The following is a 21081-nucleotide window of genomic DNA, read 5'->3' on the forward strand; positions in this document are numbered from 1 at the left end:
TCCTCCCCCTACAGATCGGAGCCGGCGCATCCCCCTCTGCTGCGTGAAGCAGGGCTGCTGCAAAGCCTCACCAAGATCTCAGGAGTATCGCATCGCCTTTGCCATCTTCCTTGTTATAGATTTTGGGAACCTTATCGCAACTACAGGTACTGTTGGGCACGAGAGTGTCGCATTTTGTGCATTGAGAGTCGCATTGTGCAGGACACTGACTTTTACATCCTGGAGTACTTTCTGCAAACTCTTGAACTATCCTTAAAGTAATCTTTTTAATTGTATGTTGGTTTTTCTGTAGTATTTGGTCTTGTGAAGTTTTTAGTAAAGATACCTTATTTTTCTAAAACTGGTGTGGAGTAAATCTGTGGTGTTTTCACTGTGTTACTGTGAGTGTTGGTGCAAATACTTTACACATTGCCTTTGATAGCCTAGACTGCTCAGGCCAAGCTACCTAGAGGGTGAGCAGGGGTTATCTTAACAGTGTATCCCCCTTTCCCTGACTTGAAGCAAGGGTCCCTACTTGGACAGAGGTACCTACCCTGCCAACTAGAGACCCCCAGATCTAAAACTCTGCTATATCAAATACCTGCAAGTGCTTTTCATGGAGACCTTATGAAAAAAACACCCTGAAGAGTAACTACTTTCAGACTTATTTATTCCACCTAGATCTCCAGATTTCCAGTCACCACACCCATGTAACTGTTTGCATAGGCATTCATTATTATGGTTGTATCTACTGTTCACCATGAAACATTGTTTTGCACATGTTGCAAGGATTGCACCTGTTCATATTTGCAAGAAGAGGAAATAAAGTACATATACGCATGCACCAAACGAACGCAATTACTAAATAAAATGAAATTTGCTTACCTCACAATAGTGAATATTGACTTCATTTTGTGTCACACAGTCATCAATCTTTACATATTTCAGTACTCCTGTCGTCTGTTTACATTCAGCCTCTTCACCTAATGTCAAATAAAAGAGACAAATATATTAACGGTGGCCCTCAGATTTTTAAATCTCCTCAGGTGATACTGTAGATTGAGGTTTGAGAAAATGGGGACCCCTACATGCATAAAATGAACTTGCTAGCCATTAGGAAATTGACATTAAAGGGAAGAAGAGTTAGAAGCATGTGTACAATAATCAGAAGTTAAAAATTTCAAGGCAACACAGCAATAATGATGCATAAGACAATGTGCATTGTTATAAGATGAAAGCCATGACCATGTTGATTTATTTATTATCAAAACGTTTTATTTTAGTTTTAGATTGTTATTTAAGATCTATTTAAATTCAATATCAAAACATCATTGTTAACTTGTGATAAATAATTGAAATGTGTCAGTACATAAAGGACAATACAACACAATCATGTATCCATGAGAAAACAGTACAATTGATGTGAGCAAATAATCAAATAGTTTGTTCCATTTCACGTTGTAAACAAGTAGGAAGATCCAGATAAGCTGTAAACAATGGGAAGGCTGGCAGTAGGGAGAAGTTACACGCGTTGTGGCTGGGGTGCCTTCATCAGGGGACCATCTAAGGGGACCGTCTCAGCTTTCTCTTTTTCTATATTGACAGAGGAGGTGAGACGCACACCTCCAAACATAGTAGCATAAACACGAGCCGGCATTCAGTATTTCTGATTCTTATTCAACCTAATTGCAGCATGCATTTAAGAATCCCACTAGCAAAAATATACTGAATATAAAATAAGGATTCTGAATAATTGGCATCCAACAGTGTTTTTAGAACAGCGTACAGGAGTTGAAAAAGATCCTGTCTCATAGAAGACCTGATTTTCATATAAAAAAACAGGTACTCCCAACGAATAATGCAGACAAGAATCAATGGCCACATCTTTAGTAGCCCTCTGTTGATATAGAAATAGTTTTTTTTAAACTCCGTGGAACTACGAGGAACACTACTCCGCATACTCCGCGCAGGGTTAATTATTACACACGCATTACACAATACGTGGGCTGAGTGCATTCATGCAATTACTTCTTACAGAGATGAAAACATGGAGCAGTGTTTTATCTGCACTCAGTTTCTGTGCAGGAGGCACCTAACCAGTGAATGAAGCCCTGGAGGTCATGAGGATTACTGATGGATCCCTAGGACATTCAGTGTTCTCTCTCAATGGGCATCATAGTGGGCACAGCAACTGTGCCCTTCCTGCTTGGGGACTCACAGAGTGTCTCAGAAAGCATTTTTTTCCTGTATGTCCCTCTATAAAATAAAACAAGGACATGCAAGTTAGGTGTTCCCTCCTTTGCATGGTACATGAGGTAACACACCTGTGAAAATACAGAAATACTCGTACTGCATCACACATGTCCAAGCAATGGGTATACCTGAATGGACCGGGTGGATCTCACGTGCACTTTTGAAATGAGACTCAGATTCAGAAGCACCAGACTACAGCCGGGGCTAAGCACAATGATGAGAAAAACAGCGTTTTTATTTTCCACTCGTTCATTAATGCAGAACCCGAAGCAAGCTTGAGCAAACTGGGATGGCAATCAGAGCTATGTAAGCGTATGATGTTATGCTTTTCTGTAAGCTAAAATTAATCAATGATTAAAATCATAAGCCACAAATATAAATTTACTTATTCCATTTCGCAGAATTAACCACTATATCATAGCCCTATGTACATGCCTTTGTTTATAACTATAATGCAGGCTATTTCTAAAGGGCATATTTGCATGCCATGTATGCTGTTTTAAACAGGTAATTGTCATTTTGAAAATAAGTAGTTGAAGTCTGCAATATACTGTTTAGCTGTCTACAGAAAAAAGAGAAATAATTTAATGTTAATTATGTTTTCCAGAAGTTAGGTTTTAGTGATCAGTAGTATTGCTTTGCTGCGAGGCACACTGAAAAAGTGACGTTTTTGAAGCTGCTATCCGCAAAGGTAAGCCAGCATTGGGGTCTGTTGCTTTCAGAACGCTCAGGTTTCTTTTACGTATTATAAAGCTGAAATGTATGTGGCTAGGTGCTAGTTGTACAGCTTGGACCTAGTCAGTGGTGTGCTGTGCAGGTTCAAGGGCAACATACAGTCAACAACCGATTGGATAAGAAGATGGGGTTTTAGGAGAGTAGAGATAGACAGATACTTTATCATGATGTAGTTTTCTTTAAACAGGTGTGGCTTTATTCTTTACTAAATGAGACCATGTTTTGGGACGAAGAAAATGGATACAGGGATTTTTTCCCAGAACCTGAGAAAATATAAAGGAATGTCATTCCACAATAATGAAAAATAGCCGACTCTGATATCCAAAGAAACAAAAAAAATGTGAATGAAGAAAATGGTTTTACAATGAAAACAATACCAGAAAAATAAGTATGAAATGTGTCCTTACTAAACAGTAAATAATTTCTAAGTGAAAAAAAATGCAGGGCCTTTTGTGCGAACACATTTTTCCAAAGACACAGAATAGGTAAAACCTTTGATACGTCTGGTCCGTAATGCTTTGTTTTTATCACTCTATTTTCAGATATTACTGTGTGTTATCGTCCAAGTATGCAATAGTGGGTTCTGATAACATAATACAATATAAGATCGAACTGTGAAAGGTTTGCTAATGGTCAGCACTGTAAGGACAGCCAGGTATGTTTTTATATTAAATATTTATTTTGATGCAATTTCATGAAAATATGCTATTTTTAGAGAGGTACATTTTATTTTGAAAATAGGTGGGGAAATAGTTAATTACACTATACCTTTTGAATGGTGTAAAAATAAAATAATTTAAATTATGTTGTTCAGAAAGTGGGGTGTTAGATAGCACTTGTTTTGTTATCCTAAGATACGCATTGTATAAGTGAGAGAATTTTGAAGCTTCTGTCTACAAAGGTCAGCTAACAAAGAGCTCCGTTCAATTAGAATGTTCCAATGTTCTTTATCGTTCATGGAGACGAATTGAAGAGTGAGAATATATCCCACTCGAACATCTAAATTAAAACGGAAAAATCCAAAAGACAACAGGTGGTTTTTAACTTTAAAACAAATAAGAGAAAAATAACTTTAATACATTTCATCGGTAAAAGATGAATATTTAAAAACTAAAAGAGTGTAATTCACAGTAACTTAAATAAAACAAAATTCTTTTATTTGCAGAGGTTTTAAGATCCTGTTTTCCTTTAGCAAAAAGTGAACATGGGTTATTGCAAATACCAACTATGGGGACTTTGAAGAACAAAAATGGGTGATTGCCAAAAACAATGTTGTTTTTTTTTCTCGGGGTTTTGAGTGACATTATCACCAACTCTCAGTTTGTCAGTAATGTAACTCGGAGCCACTTAGTATAAATCATCTCCGCTGTTGACAGCTATCCATCTACAATGTTATACATATACAACATACAACACTGGTTCGGGGTTGGCTTGTGTTTATGCTGTAGTGCATTTATTTTGTCACAGGCTACGTATTTTCATTTCTCAGTAGAGTTGTAAAAAAGCTCACTTAGTGTGTCAATGGGCTAGAAATATTAGTGCGTTCTTTTTCAAACCTTATCAAGTGCTATAAACGCACTAACCAAGCCACTTATGCAGTCAGCCTGCTGTTGTCCAGGAAATAATGAATGTCTCCTCTGGCTGTTCGTGGCCAGATAGTCTGCCAGAAAGCCAGTTCTCCTTGGTCCTTTGCAACCATCTGTTCTTCGTTTGCAACATCAATATAGCCTTCTCTTTTTTATGGATGGACTCCTTCTTTGCTTGAGTCTCTCTAACATGCACGCTCTGGAGACACAGGAGCATTCCCTAGGTCAGCTCTTGAATTCGTCATTGAGCAGTGAAATATTTTCTCATCAATCCTTTTTATTGAATTCTTTCCTGCAGTTGATAGCACATGTACAAGTTAGCCAGCTTTCTGATGACTTGGCCAAATGAAAATAGTTTTCCTTCTGACAAGTCCCAAAGCATGAAGTACAAATTCATGTGTCTCTATAACTTTTCCAGGCTCCATTTGTTAGTCTGTTGGGTTTCTGCCTTTGGACAGTTGTGCCTATGGAATCTCAGAGCTTACCTAAAACGCCGTTTTTAATAAACCACTAAACTCTGCTTCATCTATTAAAGATTAAATCCACTTGCAGGTGATGGTGGGAGAGAAGCACAGTTTAAATAAAAAATAAAAAATTAAGAGCCTATGCTATCCTGTATTTAAATGTTTCCAGGTATTTTATCTTGTATACCCTTAAATTAAGAAGTGTGTCTCACATTGAGTAGAAAGTAGACGACTTTGACAAAATGGTTTATTTTGTGGAGTTATAATACCTAATCAGCGGGGCTTCCTGACAGTGAGTAACTGTCCCTGCCACCACAAATTACCACTGGTGGTCAAGTTTGTCTGCTATCCACTGTTCTGGGCCTACTCACTGACAGGGAACATTGCACTCCAAAGACATCTTCTTTACTGTGTGCTATCCCTGCGTAACCCCCTTAAAAAGCCTTAAATGTCCACAAACATGCACTCTACCATTGTGTCTGCTCCCATCTTCTTGGCACCTTGTATATTGTGGAGTTCTAGGTTTCTAGTCTGCCCAACGTCACAAAGCTGTCATCTTTTAACCCAATTGCCTGTTTGTGAGTACAAAATTTTACATAGATCTAAAAAGTACTCAACTGCAAACCCAAGTCAGTCAATGCGTGTGTTCAATTTCTTCAAGCCATTTTGTGTATAGCTGTAGATTGAACAATACAGAAATAATTCCCAAATAGGAAAAGGATGTATTACGGTGGATAAGCTGTCAACATTTGAAAATATGGGACAGTGTGGTGGGACACAGCATCCACTTTCATGAAGACTCTCTTCCTTTCCACAAAGCGCAGTGGGGATGGTGCAGCCTCAAGCACATTTGAGACTGTAGCAGACAAGACTGCCACTCTCATGGGCTGTTGGCAGTGCAGCTAGGGTGACTTTTTGTCTACAGCAGGGGGCATAAGCTCTGTAATAAAGATTAGCAAGTCTGTGCAGCAGGCCGAGGTGTAATTTGTCTGCTACCGATCAAAGAATATGGGGGTATATTATCAAGACATGGCGTTAAAATTATCGCCGCTTTAGCGGCAGAAAACTGCAGCTAAAGCGGCGATAATGGGCTTGATAATATGCCCTTGAGAATTCCCATAGAAGCCCATGTTCTGGTGTCAACATGGGCTTCTATTGGAATTCTCTGCGGCATATTATCAAGCCCATTATCGCCGCTTTAGCTGCAGTTTTCTGCCGCTAAAGCGGTGATAATTTTAACGCCGTGCTTGATAATATGCCCCTTGACCTGTTGGTGCACTGTTCTGTAATATGGCCTCGGGGCTGTAATACTTGTCTTTCAGCCTTCTAATCCTGGTGCAATCATTTTATCTCATCATGTCTCCCATCCCACATCAACAAAAAAAGAGTTAGGGTTTAGAAACAATCTGAGGCACCGCACAAAAAAAGTGCTATGCAAAATAGTGAGCTATTCTGGTCAGCCTGTAATCCTTAGCTTAAAAAAAAGAAAATAGGTTACATGGCTAAAATATTTAATTAGGCACCTGCATATTATTTCCTCCCTTCCCTTGACATATTATCTGAGTCAGTACTGCTGCAATACATGATTAACAATAATGGGGTAACCCAGTATTGCACATAACGCGCACCTAAATGAACAGAATGAATGACAGTGGTTCTTATGGACTTATTCCGGTAACCTTAATAAATTATTGCTGAGGCTGTATGCAGTCCCTACACAATGATAAATTATTACACAACAACAGACTGTAGCCCAAAATGAGCTATTGTTGTGTTTTTATGAATTTACAATGGTGCTATATATGAGTGGTGCTGCAAGTGATAATGATGGCACAGTGCAATACACGGCACTGTAATGTGCCCAACTTGGTTTGTGTAGCATTAAGGAAACCCTTGCACTACATTTTGTCATGTTTAAATAACCAGCATTTTACATCTAAATCCAGTCATGCCACTGCAAGACCATCAGCCGGTCCCTCTTTCCTGAATGATCTAGCAGAGGTGTGATACTAAGAAAAAAGTGGCTCAAACCAGTCAATGTAAGTTCAACTAGAGTCTTTCCCTGCTTGGGAGTAAGGCATGGCTTAGGAAGATCAGACCACTCCAAAAGATCTCTCATCACCCTTAACATTATGCTAAAATGGCCAATGATCTTCTAGCTACTCCAAACCCTCTTCCTCTGGCACACAACAAAAAAGGGCAAAAAACGTTCCTCCATCACCTATTATGTCTTCTCATAACCCCATTTTAGATACTATACTTGATGAGGTGAGGGGTCTGAAACCTTTCATGAGTGCCACTAACAAAAAGCTCCAACAGATTGAAGATTGGTGAATTTATATGGAAAGTAAGATGTTCGATATGGAACAGCGCATAAGTGATCTTCAAGATGTTGCCAATAGGATTTCACAGCTGGAGCAGGAAATAACCTCAATTTCACACCGAAGACCTTATAAATAGAAATAGGCACAGTATTCTTTGTTTGCATGAACTGCCTGAGAATTTGGAGGGTCCTGATCTTCTTGTCTTCTTGAAGAAATTCCTGCCTGAATTACTAGATCTTCCAAAAGCTCCACCTCTGAATCTCCAGCGAGCGTATCATCTTGGTCCCACTCTACTAGACCTAGGGCATCATCATGTTATTTTTGGAATCTACTGATCTGATTAGTGTTTTAACAACAACTAAAGAAAAACACTGCCTTGTCTGGTCTGGCCATACTGTTTCTATATCTCAAGACGTTTCCAATTCCACGAATGCCAGATGTAAAGTATTTCTTGCCCTTCAACCTCAAATGCAGCAGTTGAACATTCGTTATGGCATCTTACATACTTGTTTGTGTAAAATTACTTATGAAGGCACTACAAAATCTTTTGATGATCCTGCCAAGTTGAAACTGTTAATTCACAACATCTTATTTCATACTATGGAGACTACTGTTCAGTGCTCTTAAATAACTTTGTTTATTTATATGTTTTTCTTACTTTCTGTCTTCCTTTAATCTATTCAGTTGTCCTTTATATAATCTATTATTTGCATCTCTGCTGCTAGTTTTGTTCTTGGTGCTTTCACGTCCCATGATCATTCATCATGCTCTTCGCTTCAGATCTGGATTTCTTTCCTTGATCTATCACTTCACTTTATTATTTGCTCCTCTTCTTCTCTTCTTCCTCCCTTGCTCCTTTTCTTGTTTTGTGGTGAGTGCTTTTTTTGTTTTATCTTGTTTTCATGTTTGCATCAATTATATGTTGTTTTATTGTAGTAAATAAATGGTGTGTTTTTATCTTCTCCTACATTTTTGCAGGTTGTCACCTATTTTTCTATCTCCCTCCTACCCAATCCTGAATATGTTTAACATTGTCTCGTGGAATGTTCGTTTTCTGGGACCTCCTGTCAAAAGGCAAAAGGCACTTTCTAATTTGTCTAAATTTAATTTATACATTAATTTTTACAGGAAACACATTATAACAACATTGAATCACTTAAGTTAAATTGTCAATGGGTAGGCCAAGGCGTTTACTCACCAGCCATTAACCATAAAGGTGGTGTTGCTATCCTTTTTCGCAAATCGTTACATGCTCAGATTATATCGGCTCAATGAGACACTAACGGACGATGGGTACTGGTTACAGTTGTAATCCATAATATACAGATATCTTTATTTAATATATATGGCCATATTAAACCTGATTTTTGGAAAAGCTTTAAAATAACATTGGCCTCTATTAATAATCCTATTATTATTATGGCAGGAGGTTTTAATCAATGGTTAGAACCTTATTCAGATAGGAAATCTCAATGTACATTTAACCTTGATAAGATCCATAAAATATTTCAATCTTCCATTGCCACTCGTCCATTATTTAATGTCTGTAAAACTTGTAATACTGACATTTGTAAATGTACGTTTTTCTCTAATGTACATCATACCAGGCCTAGAATAGATTATATTTTGGTCACTAGGCCCTTACTCAGGCCTCAGAAATTGAATCTATTTTTATTTCAGATCATGCTCCTGTTTTCCCTTCTTTGATTTATCCTTCACCAACTCTAAAACTGGTTGTTGTAAATGTAATAATTTTCTCTTATCTGATAATTGTCTTATTACAGAAGCTACTGCATTTATCAACTAATTCTTTAAATTTAACGAAACCCATGAAACATCCACGCTTAACAACTGGGATGCTCTCAAGGCCTCTTTTCGTGCCTTCAATATAGCTTATTCAGCCCAAAAGAAAAAACAACCAATACATTGCTTTATCACAGCAAATAAAAACATTAAAACATACTTATTTTACTTCTGAATCTTCTTCAGTCCTAAATGAATTGTTCAAAGCTAAGTCTACCCTCAATACACTCACCACTATCGCTGCTTGTGATATCCTCCTACAAATCTTATCAAAGTATCATGGAGGTCTAAATAAAGCTGGCAAAATGTTGGCTAGTTTAAAAAAAATCAAATCTGAACATAAAAATATTGGCCCTATTCGAAATTAATTTGACAACCAAATTGCATATTCAGATGTTGACATTTCTACAATCTTCCAAGAATATTATATATCATTATATTCAGAAAAAACTAACCATTTAGAACAAAATATGCATACTTTTTTCAATGGTATCCCTTAGCCTCTTTACATTTTTGAAAATTTAAATCATTAGATACTGACATAACTATTCAGGAGATTACGGGTACTATTAAATCCCTAAACCAAACTAAAGCTATTGACTCAGATGGTTTTTCTATTGAACTATTTTCTTCTATTTTTGCCCCAAAGTTACTGCAACTTTTTCTATTTTTTCTTTTAGATTCTAAGGCCACTAGATCTTCTTTAGAAACATTAATTCTTATTATTCCACACCTTTTTAAAAACTATCGCCCTTTTTCGTTAATCAATTATGATTGTGAAATCTTTGCCAACATTTTAGCACCCCCATCTTAAAAATATAATACTCCTACTTGTGAAGTCTGACCAATCTGGTTTTATTGAGGGTAGACTAGCTGCAAACAAGGGCAGAAACTTCTCCAAAATTCTTGCATTTGGTAAAAAATATCATTCCCCTTTGCGGAATTGTCTCTTGACACCTGAAAAGGATTTTGACTGCATCAATTGGCGACTCATGTTCACAACGCTCCATTGGTTTGGTTTTGGTCCTAAATGTATTTCTTTTATAAGGCTACGAGGCTCAGACCCTCATGCTAGTATCGTTAATGGATGTTTTTTCCCTTGCTTTAATTTACATAGAGGAACAAGACAAGGTTGTCCCCTTTCTCCTATGCTTTTTATTCTTTGTCTAGAACCTCTTCTCAAATGTATTTGTTGTAATACACTTATTTCAGGCTTCAAACATAAATCATTTGAAACCAAATTCTCAGTTTATGCTGATGACAGTTTAATATATATGTCTAACCCTCTCTCCTTTTTAATTTTTTTTTTTAATAAGAAATCGAATTACCACTAAATCCCTCATGCTATCAATATATGTTTGCTGACAATTATTTAACCTTGTGCCCTTTTAAAGTCCTCTACTATTTCAAATACAATTAGCTGTACATTTACTAATTTAAAAAAAATAAAACTTCAGAAATTACTTTCATCATGGTTTCCCCTTCATTTGGTGGGGTAGGCTAGATACCGTAAAGATGATGATGATTGTGCCACATGTCCTTTATATGTTGCCTATGCTGCCTTTTAAAATACCAACTTCATATTTTTCTCAAATCAATTCCACTTCTACCAGATTTCTTTGGAATAATAAACATGCAAGTATTGCCTTGTCTAAACTTAAACGTCCCAAGAATGAAGGTGTTTTTCATTTCCTGATTTTCAGTTGTATCATTCAGCTTTTTTAATTGAACAATGTTATGCCTTAAGTAATAATTTTCAGGATTCTTCCATACCACAATGGATTGTATTTGAACGTTCTTTATTGAATGATTTCTCATTTACTGATGTAATTTATATGACCAATAGTACTTTTATCTCTACAAACCCTATTCAAAAACATTCCCAACACTTGCTGCATAAAATATTTTCTACAGGTTTTGATTTTCTTACTTCTTGTGTTTGGTAAAACAAACTGATTACATTTCAACGAAAATCATTTTATTTTAAATATTGGAAGGAGAAAGGTATTATGTCTGTTCATCAACTAGTACAGCACAACTCTGTTATTCCTTTACTTCACATACATACACAATTTAACCAACCAATATAGGAATATAATCTCTTATCTTCTGCTCTCTAACCCTTTATCTCAACTAATAATTTCCCTTATGACATTGTCTCACTTTTACCCTCGGCACCATTACAAAATATTCCTCACAGCTTTGGGCCTCATTAGGATGTCGGAGCGATCTGGAACCGAACGCTCATAGATCAGTGGTTCTGACGTCAAAAATTGGATTTGACAGCCCATTGAGTGGTCGAAACATCCATTTTGCTATGGCAGCTTTTGGGAGGGCGGAAAAGGCCCACAGCACAAGCTGCCATAGCAAAGTAGATGTTTGGAAACATCCCTTCACCGTGTGGCAGGCCCCTCCCTATGCCTGCCACATGGTGCAGGTATGTTTAGGGGGGCACCATAGGTGCCCCCTCAGGCCCAATAGCAGAGATACAGAGGCAAGGGGGCCCGGCTAGGTGCCCCAAAGTAATTTTCCGCCTGCCTTTTTTTGGCAGGTAGACAGCCATGAAAGGCAAGGCGGAAAGTGCGATCATAATCCCAACGGTGGAGCCTTGCCTTGCCTTGCTCTGCTGTCATTAGGGGTTATGGTGCCTTCCAAAGCACCGCGCATCAGAATCCCCCGCAGGTTTCACTCCGACTGCTATCATCCTAATACGGAAGTCGGACTGAAACCTACGATGTCGGGGGAAAGCGTCCGACAGCTGGTTGGATACTTTCCACCCGACATCGTAATTAGGCCCTTTATACCCAAATCTTCTTATTAATACAACATGTTATTATCCCCTACTACTATATGACCTACAGCTTCTATTGAACTACTATGGGAAACCAACCTCATTCCATATTCACATTTGGGACAAAATAAGGCTTAAAATGTTTACAATGTCTAAAGCTGCACGTATCACCCAGTCCTTGTGTTTTGTTTATAACAGAGCTGTTGTTACCCGTGAGTCTATTTCTAAGTTAGCTCTAACATTTTCTCCATTATGCTGGTCTTGCTCTGCTTCTGCAGGTACTTTTATTCACTTACTTTACTATTGTTCTCATATGTTAAAGTTTTATAAAATAGTCTGGTTAAAATGTTTCAAATGTAAAATTCCATTATCAATTCAAAATGTTTTTTTTAAACTATGTCACCTGATTCTGATTGCCTTTCCCCCAGACCTTTGCATTTGATCTGTTTATTGCACTTGCTTTCAAAGTTATGCTTTCTTGTTGGAAAGATACTTCTAAGCTGTTTTAACATAGTGGAATTTTCCTTGTGACGAACATAGAATAGCCAATGTAATCTCACTTATATTGGTTATCTTTCACAGCACATCTCTCCTTACTCACCTTTACCTTAAATATCACTCTTTATTTTTCTTTCCTATTTTCTCTACGTCCTTCTCTTCCTTTTCTTTTTCTTTCTCTCTCCTTTTTCATTTTCTTCCCCTATCTTTCTTTCTTTCTTTCTCCACTTCTCTACTTTTTTATATACGAAAAAGAAAATACATCTCATTTATGTATCTAAATTTGTATTATCTTCCTTGAATTAGAAGTAATCCTACTATTATATTTTTTTTTATTGTTATCAATATGTTTCTAATGTTTATTATTATTGTAGTTTTATCTTCATTTGAACCTTCAATAAAAATGACAACAATAAAATAAAAAAGTAATAACTGCATACACTGAAGATCCAGTGCACATGAAAAGACAAGGAAAACAAGAGGTACACACTAAGGTGCTGATTCCGATCTGTTAAAAAAAAATTCCGTACGACTCGTATCCGTATTTTTTTCCGTACGAATCGTACAAGTCACGTCCAACCCGTGAAGTACGATTTGTACGGGAAAAAGTACATACGGATCGGCCCGATCCGTACGAATCGTAGTGGGAAAAGATGTACGAGACGGACCCGGACACTCTTCCATATGATTCATAAAAATACAGTCTGAGCGTACAAGTACGATCCGGACCTGCTATCCGATTTACGAATCGTACGGAAAACGTCCCGTACACGGGGAATGGCTCTGCCCGCTACGAAGCGAAGTTTGTACGACTCGTAGCCCGGGAAAAGTTGTTCCCGGGGTACGAGTCATACAGGCCCCCCGCGTATGTACGCACCGTACCCCACCCGCGTATGTACGCACCGTACCCCACCCGCGTATGTACGCACCATACCCCACTCGCGTATGTACGCACCGTACCCCACCCGCGTATGTATGCACCGTACCCCCCATATGTACGCACCGTACCCCACCCACATATGTATGCACCGTACCCCCCTGTATGTACGCACCATACCCCACCAGTGTATGTACGCACCGTACCCCACCCGCGTATGTACGCACCGTACCCCCAGCGCGTACGCGCTGGGGGTACGGTGCGTACATACGCGGGTGGGGTACGGTGCATACATACGCTGGGGCCTGTACGACTCGTACCCCTGGGGACCCAGCTTTTACGGCTGTTATTGGCTCCCGTAACAAAAGAGCCGTACGGAGTGCCGTAGGGACGGATCGTACTTGCTGGGCCGTAAAACGCTGCTTACATCCGTACGGACGTCGCGTACAGGCTGTTCCGGATCAGATTCGTAGGTTGTTTTTACCCGTACGGTCTTTTGTATGATTCGTACGGAAATAGGCTTTCTGTACAAATCATACTTCCTAGGTTGTACGGACAGTTTACCAGGTACGAGTTGTACGGAGAAATCGCTCCGTACGACGATTCGTAGGGCCTTTTTACAGGATCGGAATCGGCACCTAATTGTGTACAACTTACAAAGGTTAAGAATCAGAAGTCAGAGTGACCTCAGCAATGATGACGAAGGTCTTTGAAAAGAATGAATTATGCAACTTTAATTAGGCAACATTTTCCCTGCGTTTTTAACACTTTAACCCTCATTCTGAGGGGCTATTCAAGTCTGATGTAACTGCAACAGGGAGTACCATCCTCAGTGAAATTGTGAGATCCATGGTCACGCCACAGATTGTATGAATTTCATCCAGATATGCTGCCTCCTGCAAACTAGTGGAACCTCAAAATAAATCTAAAAAAAAAAGGAATAACCAGTGAAATCCATCTACACATTACCAATTCTTCCTGTAAATAGGAAATCCTCTTTTCTAAGTAGATAAGTCTCTGTCCCCAGCTACCAATACAAATGGAATCGTCATTAGGCCCCTGACAGGTTGACAGACGGATAGGCTGTTCTGGTCATGTTCAAGTTGTTGAGCTCAGCCTTGTTGAATGGTTTATCACCTTCCTTGTGATTATGCTACATTTTGAGAACACCAGTAAAACTGCAATTTGCACCACAGTGACTGTGGTACACAGCACTGTCTGCAATTTGAAAGTAAATTCAATCAAATATTTTGGAATGTATATATATACACGTGTAGAACAACACACATTAAATACCACAGGGCCCATGTGAACAAAAATAAGAGCAATTACTTACATGTTTGACAGCAAGTATTTTCAATTTGTTTCACTGTACCCTAGAAAGAAGAAAGTAGCTCATATCAGTCAAGCATAATTATAGAACAACTACAACAATTCCTGCTAATTCAAAGTATAGTATGGCTCACACTTAGCATATGAATTCAAATGGGTAAAAGAGCACATGCTCTGCCTTGTGGAACATATCTCTTTTACTACTGAGGCCTGAAAATGTTTTTACTTGACATATATAGACCCAAGATAGGGAACGGGGATAAGAAAAACTGCTTGTTTTTAATAAATGTGTATTATTTTGTACCACAAAAACATAACATGAAATGTATTTAAATCATTTACAACAAGAAATGCATAGCAAAATGCTATATTGTATTATATCTATTTTTGCGCAGTAAATGTATCATCATCTGATTATATAATCCCCTTGGTAAATACTCATTACTCTATGAAACAATGTCTAAATCACCAAAACACTTTTATGTTTTTTAGTTTTGGCTTGGAATGTGGGGCCTTTACGAATATAATATTGATTTTTGGGCATCGATGATTACCAATTCATTGAATTTGGCCTGCCACTCTGCTTTATATAGCTCATCACATGCTGTCATTACTGTACCGGTTCAAAATGGAAAATCAACATGACGTATGAAGTTATATACCTATTTCGTTATTGGATTCAGTGGTTAAGGTTGTGGGCTAAATAGTCTTGCAACAAATTTCCCCTTGGACAGCTGACTGTAAGATTTTATCTGGGGTACAGTACAGTTTTAGAGAAGGGTTAGGCACCATGGAGCAGTGTCTCAATCTACACCTAATTGTGAGCAAATATAGGCTAGTCAAAGAGAGTGTTGTGTTTTTAACATTTATGTACTTCAGTAACGCTTTTGACTGGGTGAATCAATCTAAGATTTTGGTTCTACTGGTGGGCATGGATTTAAACTAATCTATGGGAGATTTATTTCGGGCATTACATTCTGAGGTCCCACGCTGTTAGGTATGGCAAACACGGCAAGTGTGCTCAAATCGGAGTGTTCAACTAGGATGTGTCCTAACTCCTATTTTTTTCTAGTACACATAAATAAATTAAATTCTTTTCTTATAGAACATGCACCTGGTTAAAGATAAACCTTTACCAGCACTTTTGTATGCTGATGATGCCAAACTGATGTGGCACACCCCAAACTGGCTTAAACATCCAATTGATAACTTTGTATTTTTCATGAATAAATTAGGTTGGGACACTAACGTGACCAAAATGTTTTACATAGCATTTGCCAAGAACTTGAAGCCTGGACCCATAACTAGGTTACACTTGTAACTGAGACTGAAACAAGGGGGGCAATGACAACTGAGTCTCATTTGGCCCCTGGTTCTCCAACATTTGAACGGACCCCCCAGCCAGGAAAAATAAGAATCCAGAGGCAAGGCCTAGAACTGAATTATTGAAATTGGCCATCAACAAACAGAATAACTCTGTCCTGGTCTGATGGTTCCCCTTATTAATCCCACATCATGGGACACTATGGGCCTCATTACGCTGTAGGTCAAAAAGCATTCCGACCGACTCCTTGTCAGAATAATTTCTGACCGACTCGGGTTTGGGGAGTCCGACCGACTGATTACGATGTTTCTGAACACTATTCGGTCGGACTCCTATTGACTTCAATGAGAGCCAGTGCTCCGACCGAAAACACAGGTCCCCATTAAAAAAAGGGGTGGTTGCGTAAAACCTTGCACTATGTGGCTGGCACCCCATGGTGTCTGCCACACTGTGAATGGTTGTACAGAGGGATCCCATGGGTACCCCCACGGGCCCCAACCAGAGCCCTCCAAAGTCAGTTTCCGTCAGCCGTTTCGTGTCAGACGGACCGATTCAGAAAGGCTGCTTGAATCCGACATCATAATACGTCGGTCGGAAATGCAGTCCATAGACCTGTACGATTCAGCTCCGACTGACTCATAGTCTCTAAATGCCAGTCAAAACTGAGTTGAAATGACCGAATGGATACCTTTCCATGGTAATCAGTTGGTCAGAAATGTTTCAGAGTGAGGTGCGTTTAAAATTACCTCCATTTGTGCTGGCTCCATCTGCCGGCATGGCACATGGAGCCAGCACCAGTCGCTGAACAGACGTCTCAGAGAGAGAGTCTCTCTCCACCCGTCCCCGACGGAGCTGACTTGCAAATCAAAACGTTACAGGTACGACTCACCTATAACAAGTCACAGTGCTATTAAGCACATGAAAGAGGAAGGGTAAGTGCATTACTTACCTGCGCAGATTACGAAATAGTAAATGTGCTACCACTTGGTCCTAAAGAAAGCCCAGTGACCCTACAGGGCACTAGAGGGCTGAAACATGTCGACCACTCACGCTTTTTAAACAGGTGCTATAGAACAGTAACTCTTCTATTTCACACACCACCCTTCTTTTTAAGCCTTACCGCATCATGAACATAATAAAATCTAGCTCTGATAGATGGATGTAATTTTAAACGCACCCCACTCTCATCCTCGCCATCTCTGATCACTACTGTGAATACCAGTTGGTCTCCCTCCAGGTGGAGGAAAGTATACCAAAAGACACGATTATGATGCTTTTCACGTAATACTCCTAGCGGAAAACCAAGATATACCGCACCTATGATTTTCACGTGAATGAGGGTTTTTTAAGACGGCTGACACTTCCTTCCCTTGTTCACAAGCAGGATGTCTTTGCCACCAGGGCAGTCCAGTATTTCCTCCTACAGATCGGATTCCAACTAACGTTCCCTTGTCTTTGGGGGGGTTGACTGTAAGTGCAAAACCAGCACCTGGCAGCATAGTACTCCATGAGTACTCTATGGAGCACCCTCATCTTGGTAAAAGAGACTACAACAATAAACAATGCTAGATTTTTATCTCCCATCTTGATACGGATGTCACAGACAGAAGATGTGTACTCCACGTCTCCTTCCTTGGAAGCAGTTTGGGCCAGTTCCTCTTTCCTCTGTGGGGACTAGACTACTTCCCTGACCTGGCTTTTTTCTGCAATGCAGCTCTACCCAGCAGGACAGTCTCCATGTGGAGGACCTGCCACAGAAGTACAAAGAGGAGTGAGCCGGCAGCATCCTCCTCTCAAAGAGATTAGGAAGAGAGACAAGAATCTGTGCCCCTTCAAAGGACAGATTTCCATAACAACAGATACTGCAGGCGTCACCCTGCCCCTCTGCCATCTTTCTAACAGAAGACTGACCAATGTAACAGGAAGGGCCCTGGCTCTTCTAAAGATAGCCTGTATCCTCTTTCTTCACTATAGCTTCTGGTGTCTCCCCCAATTCTAGGAGATACCACTAATGCACACTTGCTTACTGGGGAAAGCAGCCACTCCTCCATCTTGTACTCTGATCTATCCTGTGAATTTCCAGAATGGAACTCTCAGGCTTGTATCACTCGCACATGGTACACTAGCAATCCCAGCGCACACACGCACACACACACACACACGCACACACACGCGCACACACACACACACACACACACACACATGCGCACACACACACACACACACCCTCCCACCCTATATGAGATCCTGGCTTCACTGTGAGCAGTGGACCTTTTTAGATGAATGGGCCTGCAGGTGCACATTTATTTCTCCCAGTTAAAATGGCCAGCTACTATAATTTCACTAACACTTAGCTTCACCACCGAGTTCCACTTATGAAACCCATGACAGGGACTGTAGTGCTCTCTTGCTCTGAGGGGGCGCTTGGTGCTCCCCTCCCAGTTCAGATCAAGGCCCAGAACTGATCATTGTCAAACACTGGGCCTCAGTCAACAAGAGCTTTGGAATTTTAGTTATGGTTTAACCAAAAACTAAAATCCAGGATCACAGGTATATACATTTCGGGCACTCAGGGCAGGGGTCACAACTGTACATAAGGCAGGGTACATTCTCATCCCAACATAGCCTCTTGTGTTTTTATCGTCCATTGGACCTGTCTGCATGTTTGTTTATTGCCTTCATATGTACAGCGGCATTGATCACCTACATCTTAGAACTTCAAGGCATTGATTCCACTGTCTTCCTTTCTCCTTTTTCAATCAATCAATCAATCAATTTGTAAAGGGCATTACTCACCTGTGAGGGTCTCAAGGTGCTGGGAGGGTGCTGCTACTGCTCGAACAGCCAGGTCTTGAGGAGTCTCCTGAAGGCCAGCAGGTCCTGTGTCTGTCGCAGGCGGATGGGGTGTTCCTGGTTTTTGCGGCAAGGTTGGAGAATGATCTGCTGCCGGCGGTCACTCGCCGGATGCGGGGGATGGTGGCGAGGGTGAGGTCAGCGGAGGGAAGCTGGCAGTTCGGGGTTTAGAAGGTGAGTCGTTCGTTGAGGTACGCTGGTCCGATGTTATGGAGTGCTTTGTGAGCATGGGTGAGGAGCTTGAAGGTGATTATCTTGTTGACGGGGAGCCAGTGCAGGTCTTTCCGGTGGGCTGTGATGTGGCTGTGGTGGGGGATGTCGAGGATGAGGCGTGCAGAGGTGTTCTGTATGCAATGTAGTTGTTTCTGGATGTTTGGCTGAGGTTCCTGCGTAGAGAGTGTTGCCGTAGTCCAGCCTGCTGCTGACGAGGGCCTGGGTGACCGTCCTTATTGTTCCGGTGGGGATCCATCTGTAGATCTTGCGGAGAATCCGGAGGGTGTTGAAGCAGGAGGAGGAGACGGTGTTTACTTGCTGGGTCATTGCCAACGCTGAGTCCAGGATGACTCCCAGGTTGCGTGCATGGTCAGTGGGGTCGGAGCTGCTCCCAGTGCAGGCGGCCACCATGAGTCGTCCCAGGTGGAGGGGGTGGATCCGATGATGAGGACCCCTGTCTTGTCCGAGTTCAGTTTCAGACGGCTGTTCATCATCCATTCGGCGATGGCCTTCAATCCTTCGTGAAGGTTGGATTTGGTGGTGGTGGGGACCTTGGAGAGGGAGAGGATCAGCTGGGTGTCGGCGTATATGAGATGATCTTTATATCACCTTGCATACTGAAGAGGCTAGATAAGGTATCCCGACATTATCGCAGCGGGGCTAGTTAAATATTCATCTCGTGTTGGTCCTGAAGTAACATTAAAAAACAACTTAATTTGTTATACAAATTTCGACCTCAAACAGATTCCCTCTTAAAAAATGAATTAATTTTTCAATTTAAAATATAAGCCTGGTCGAGTCTCGCACAAAAAATCGAGATTGTAAATTAAAACCTCCCACACAAATTCCCTGTATTCACTTAAGGTGAAAGGGCAAATACTTTTTATAACAGCACAATAGGAACCGAATTTGTATAAATAAATAAATACATGAAATACCCAATACTACTTTTTATTAGATGTAAGTTCAATACCATATGCTATGTTGGTGCTTACCACTTTACTCCACAGAAGCTCACTGAAGCACAAACAGCAAGACATTCTTGGCAGGCAGCAGTAGACCACTGTGAGAATAAACTACTGCATGCATGAAGCTAAGCCTAATCTTTCTCACATTACTAAAAATAGGAATGCCAAGAACTCTATCCACAAATGTATTCAGCAGGCATTAATGCATGATATGAAAAATAAATGTTAATTTCCTACATCTCAGCGGTATTTGTAACACTTACCCCATCTGCCAGGCATTTCTCGCGATCAAAGGGTGGACAACCTGTTGTTTTCTTTTCCCAGGTAAACTCCCCTCTTTCATTAACTCTACAGTAGTGGCTGTCACATCCATCTTGGATTGTTTCACCCGGCTACGAAAAGAGTAAATTTTACAGTCATATTAACAAATGGATGGCCAAATGTGCCTTTTATCTATATGTTTCGGTATTACCGAAATGAAAAATAGATCCAACCACTTTTTCATCGAATGAAGAAGAATGCACTAACAAAATGTAAACCTTTGTGGAGATCTGAGAATGTTAGAATTCCAAACCTGAATTTTTTTTGAGGGAAGCATTACTTGTTTTTATTGGTAGCCACGTATAGAGTGCAACATTCCCCAAAGAGCTCCAAGATATATGCACTGTGTTAAAAGATGGTTAGCTTTAGTTCACCTGAATCAAATGGCATCAAAAATAAAGGAAACTGTTGACCACTGAAAAACTGCTGAGACTTGACTGCAGTGCTCACTCCACAACCTTTCTCTGGTATATTCAAGGCAGGTAACCAGAGGCCTGATGGGCAGCACAGGGAAGGAATGTCATCTGCCAGGCCAAAAGGCAGACAGCTCCTCTGGGCAGTTAATCTGGGTGAGGGAGCGATAGTGGACACCCCACCTATGAAAATCTGGTTATCTTCATTTAACCACGGCAAGAATGTATCATGATACAGTGAGTCAATGTGCATGTTTAAGGCAACCTACTAATAATAACAATAGGGTTTGATAATGAGACAATGATAAACAGAAAGAACCAAGGCAACGAAGATATTTATCAAAGAT

General features: G+C 40.1%; 1 protein-coding gene across 1 annotated transcript in view; it reads right to left on the bottom strand.

The window, feature by feature from the left end:
- Positions 1-21081, bottom strand: part of VWF (von Willebrand factor) — a 1048714-nt gene that overhangs the window by 23664 nt on the left and 1003969 nt on the right. Inside the window, exons 49-51 of the mRNA XM_085652611.1 lie at positions 20264-20392; positions 14647-14686; positions 865-962 (exon numbers count right to left, since the gene is read on the bottom strand). Coding sequence (XP_085508737.1) covers positions 865-962; positions 14647-14686; positions 20264-20392 — 267 coding nt within the window. The remainder of the gene's footprint in view (positions 1-864; positions 963-14646; positions 14687-20263; positions 20393-21081) is intronic.

The sequence above is a fragment of the Triturus cristatus genome, chromosome 4_1 (assembly GCF_964204655.1).
Source record: "Triturus cristatus chromosome 4_1, aTriCri1.1, whole genome shotgun sequence".
NCBI lineage: Eukaryota > Metazoa > Chordata > Amphibia > Caudata > Salamandridae > Triturus > Triturus cristatus.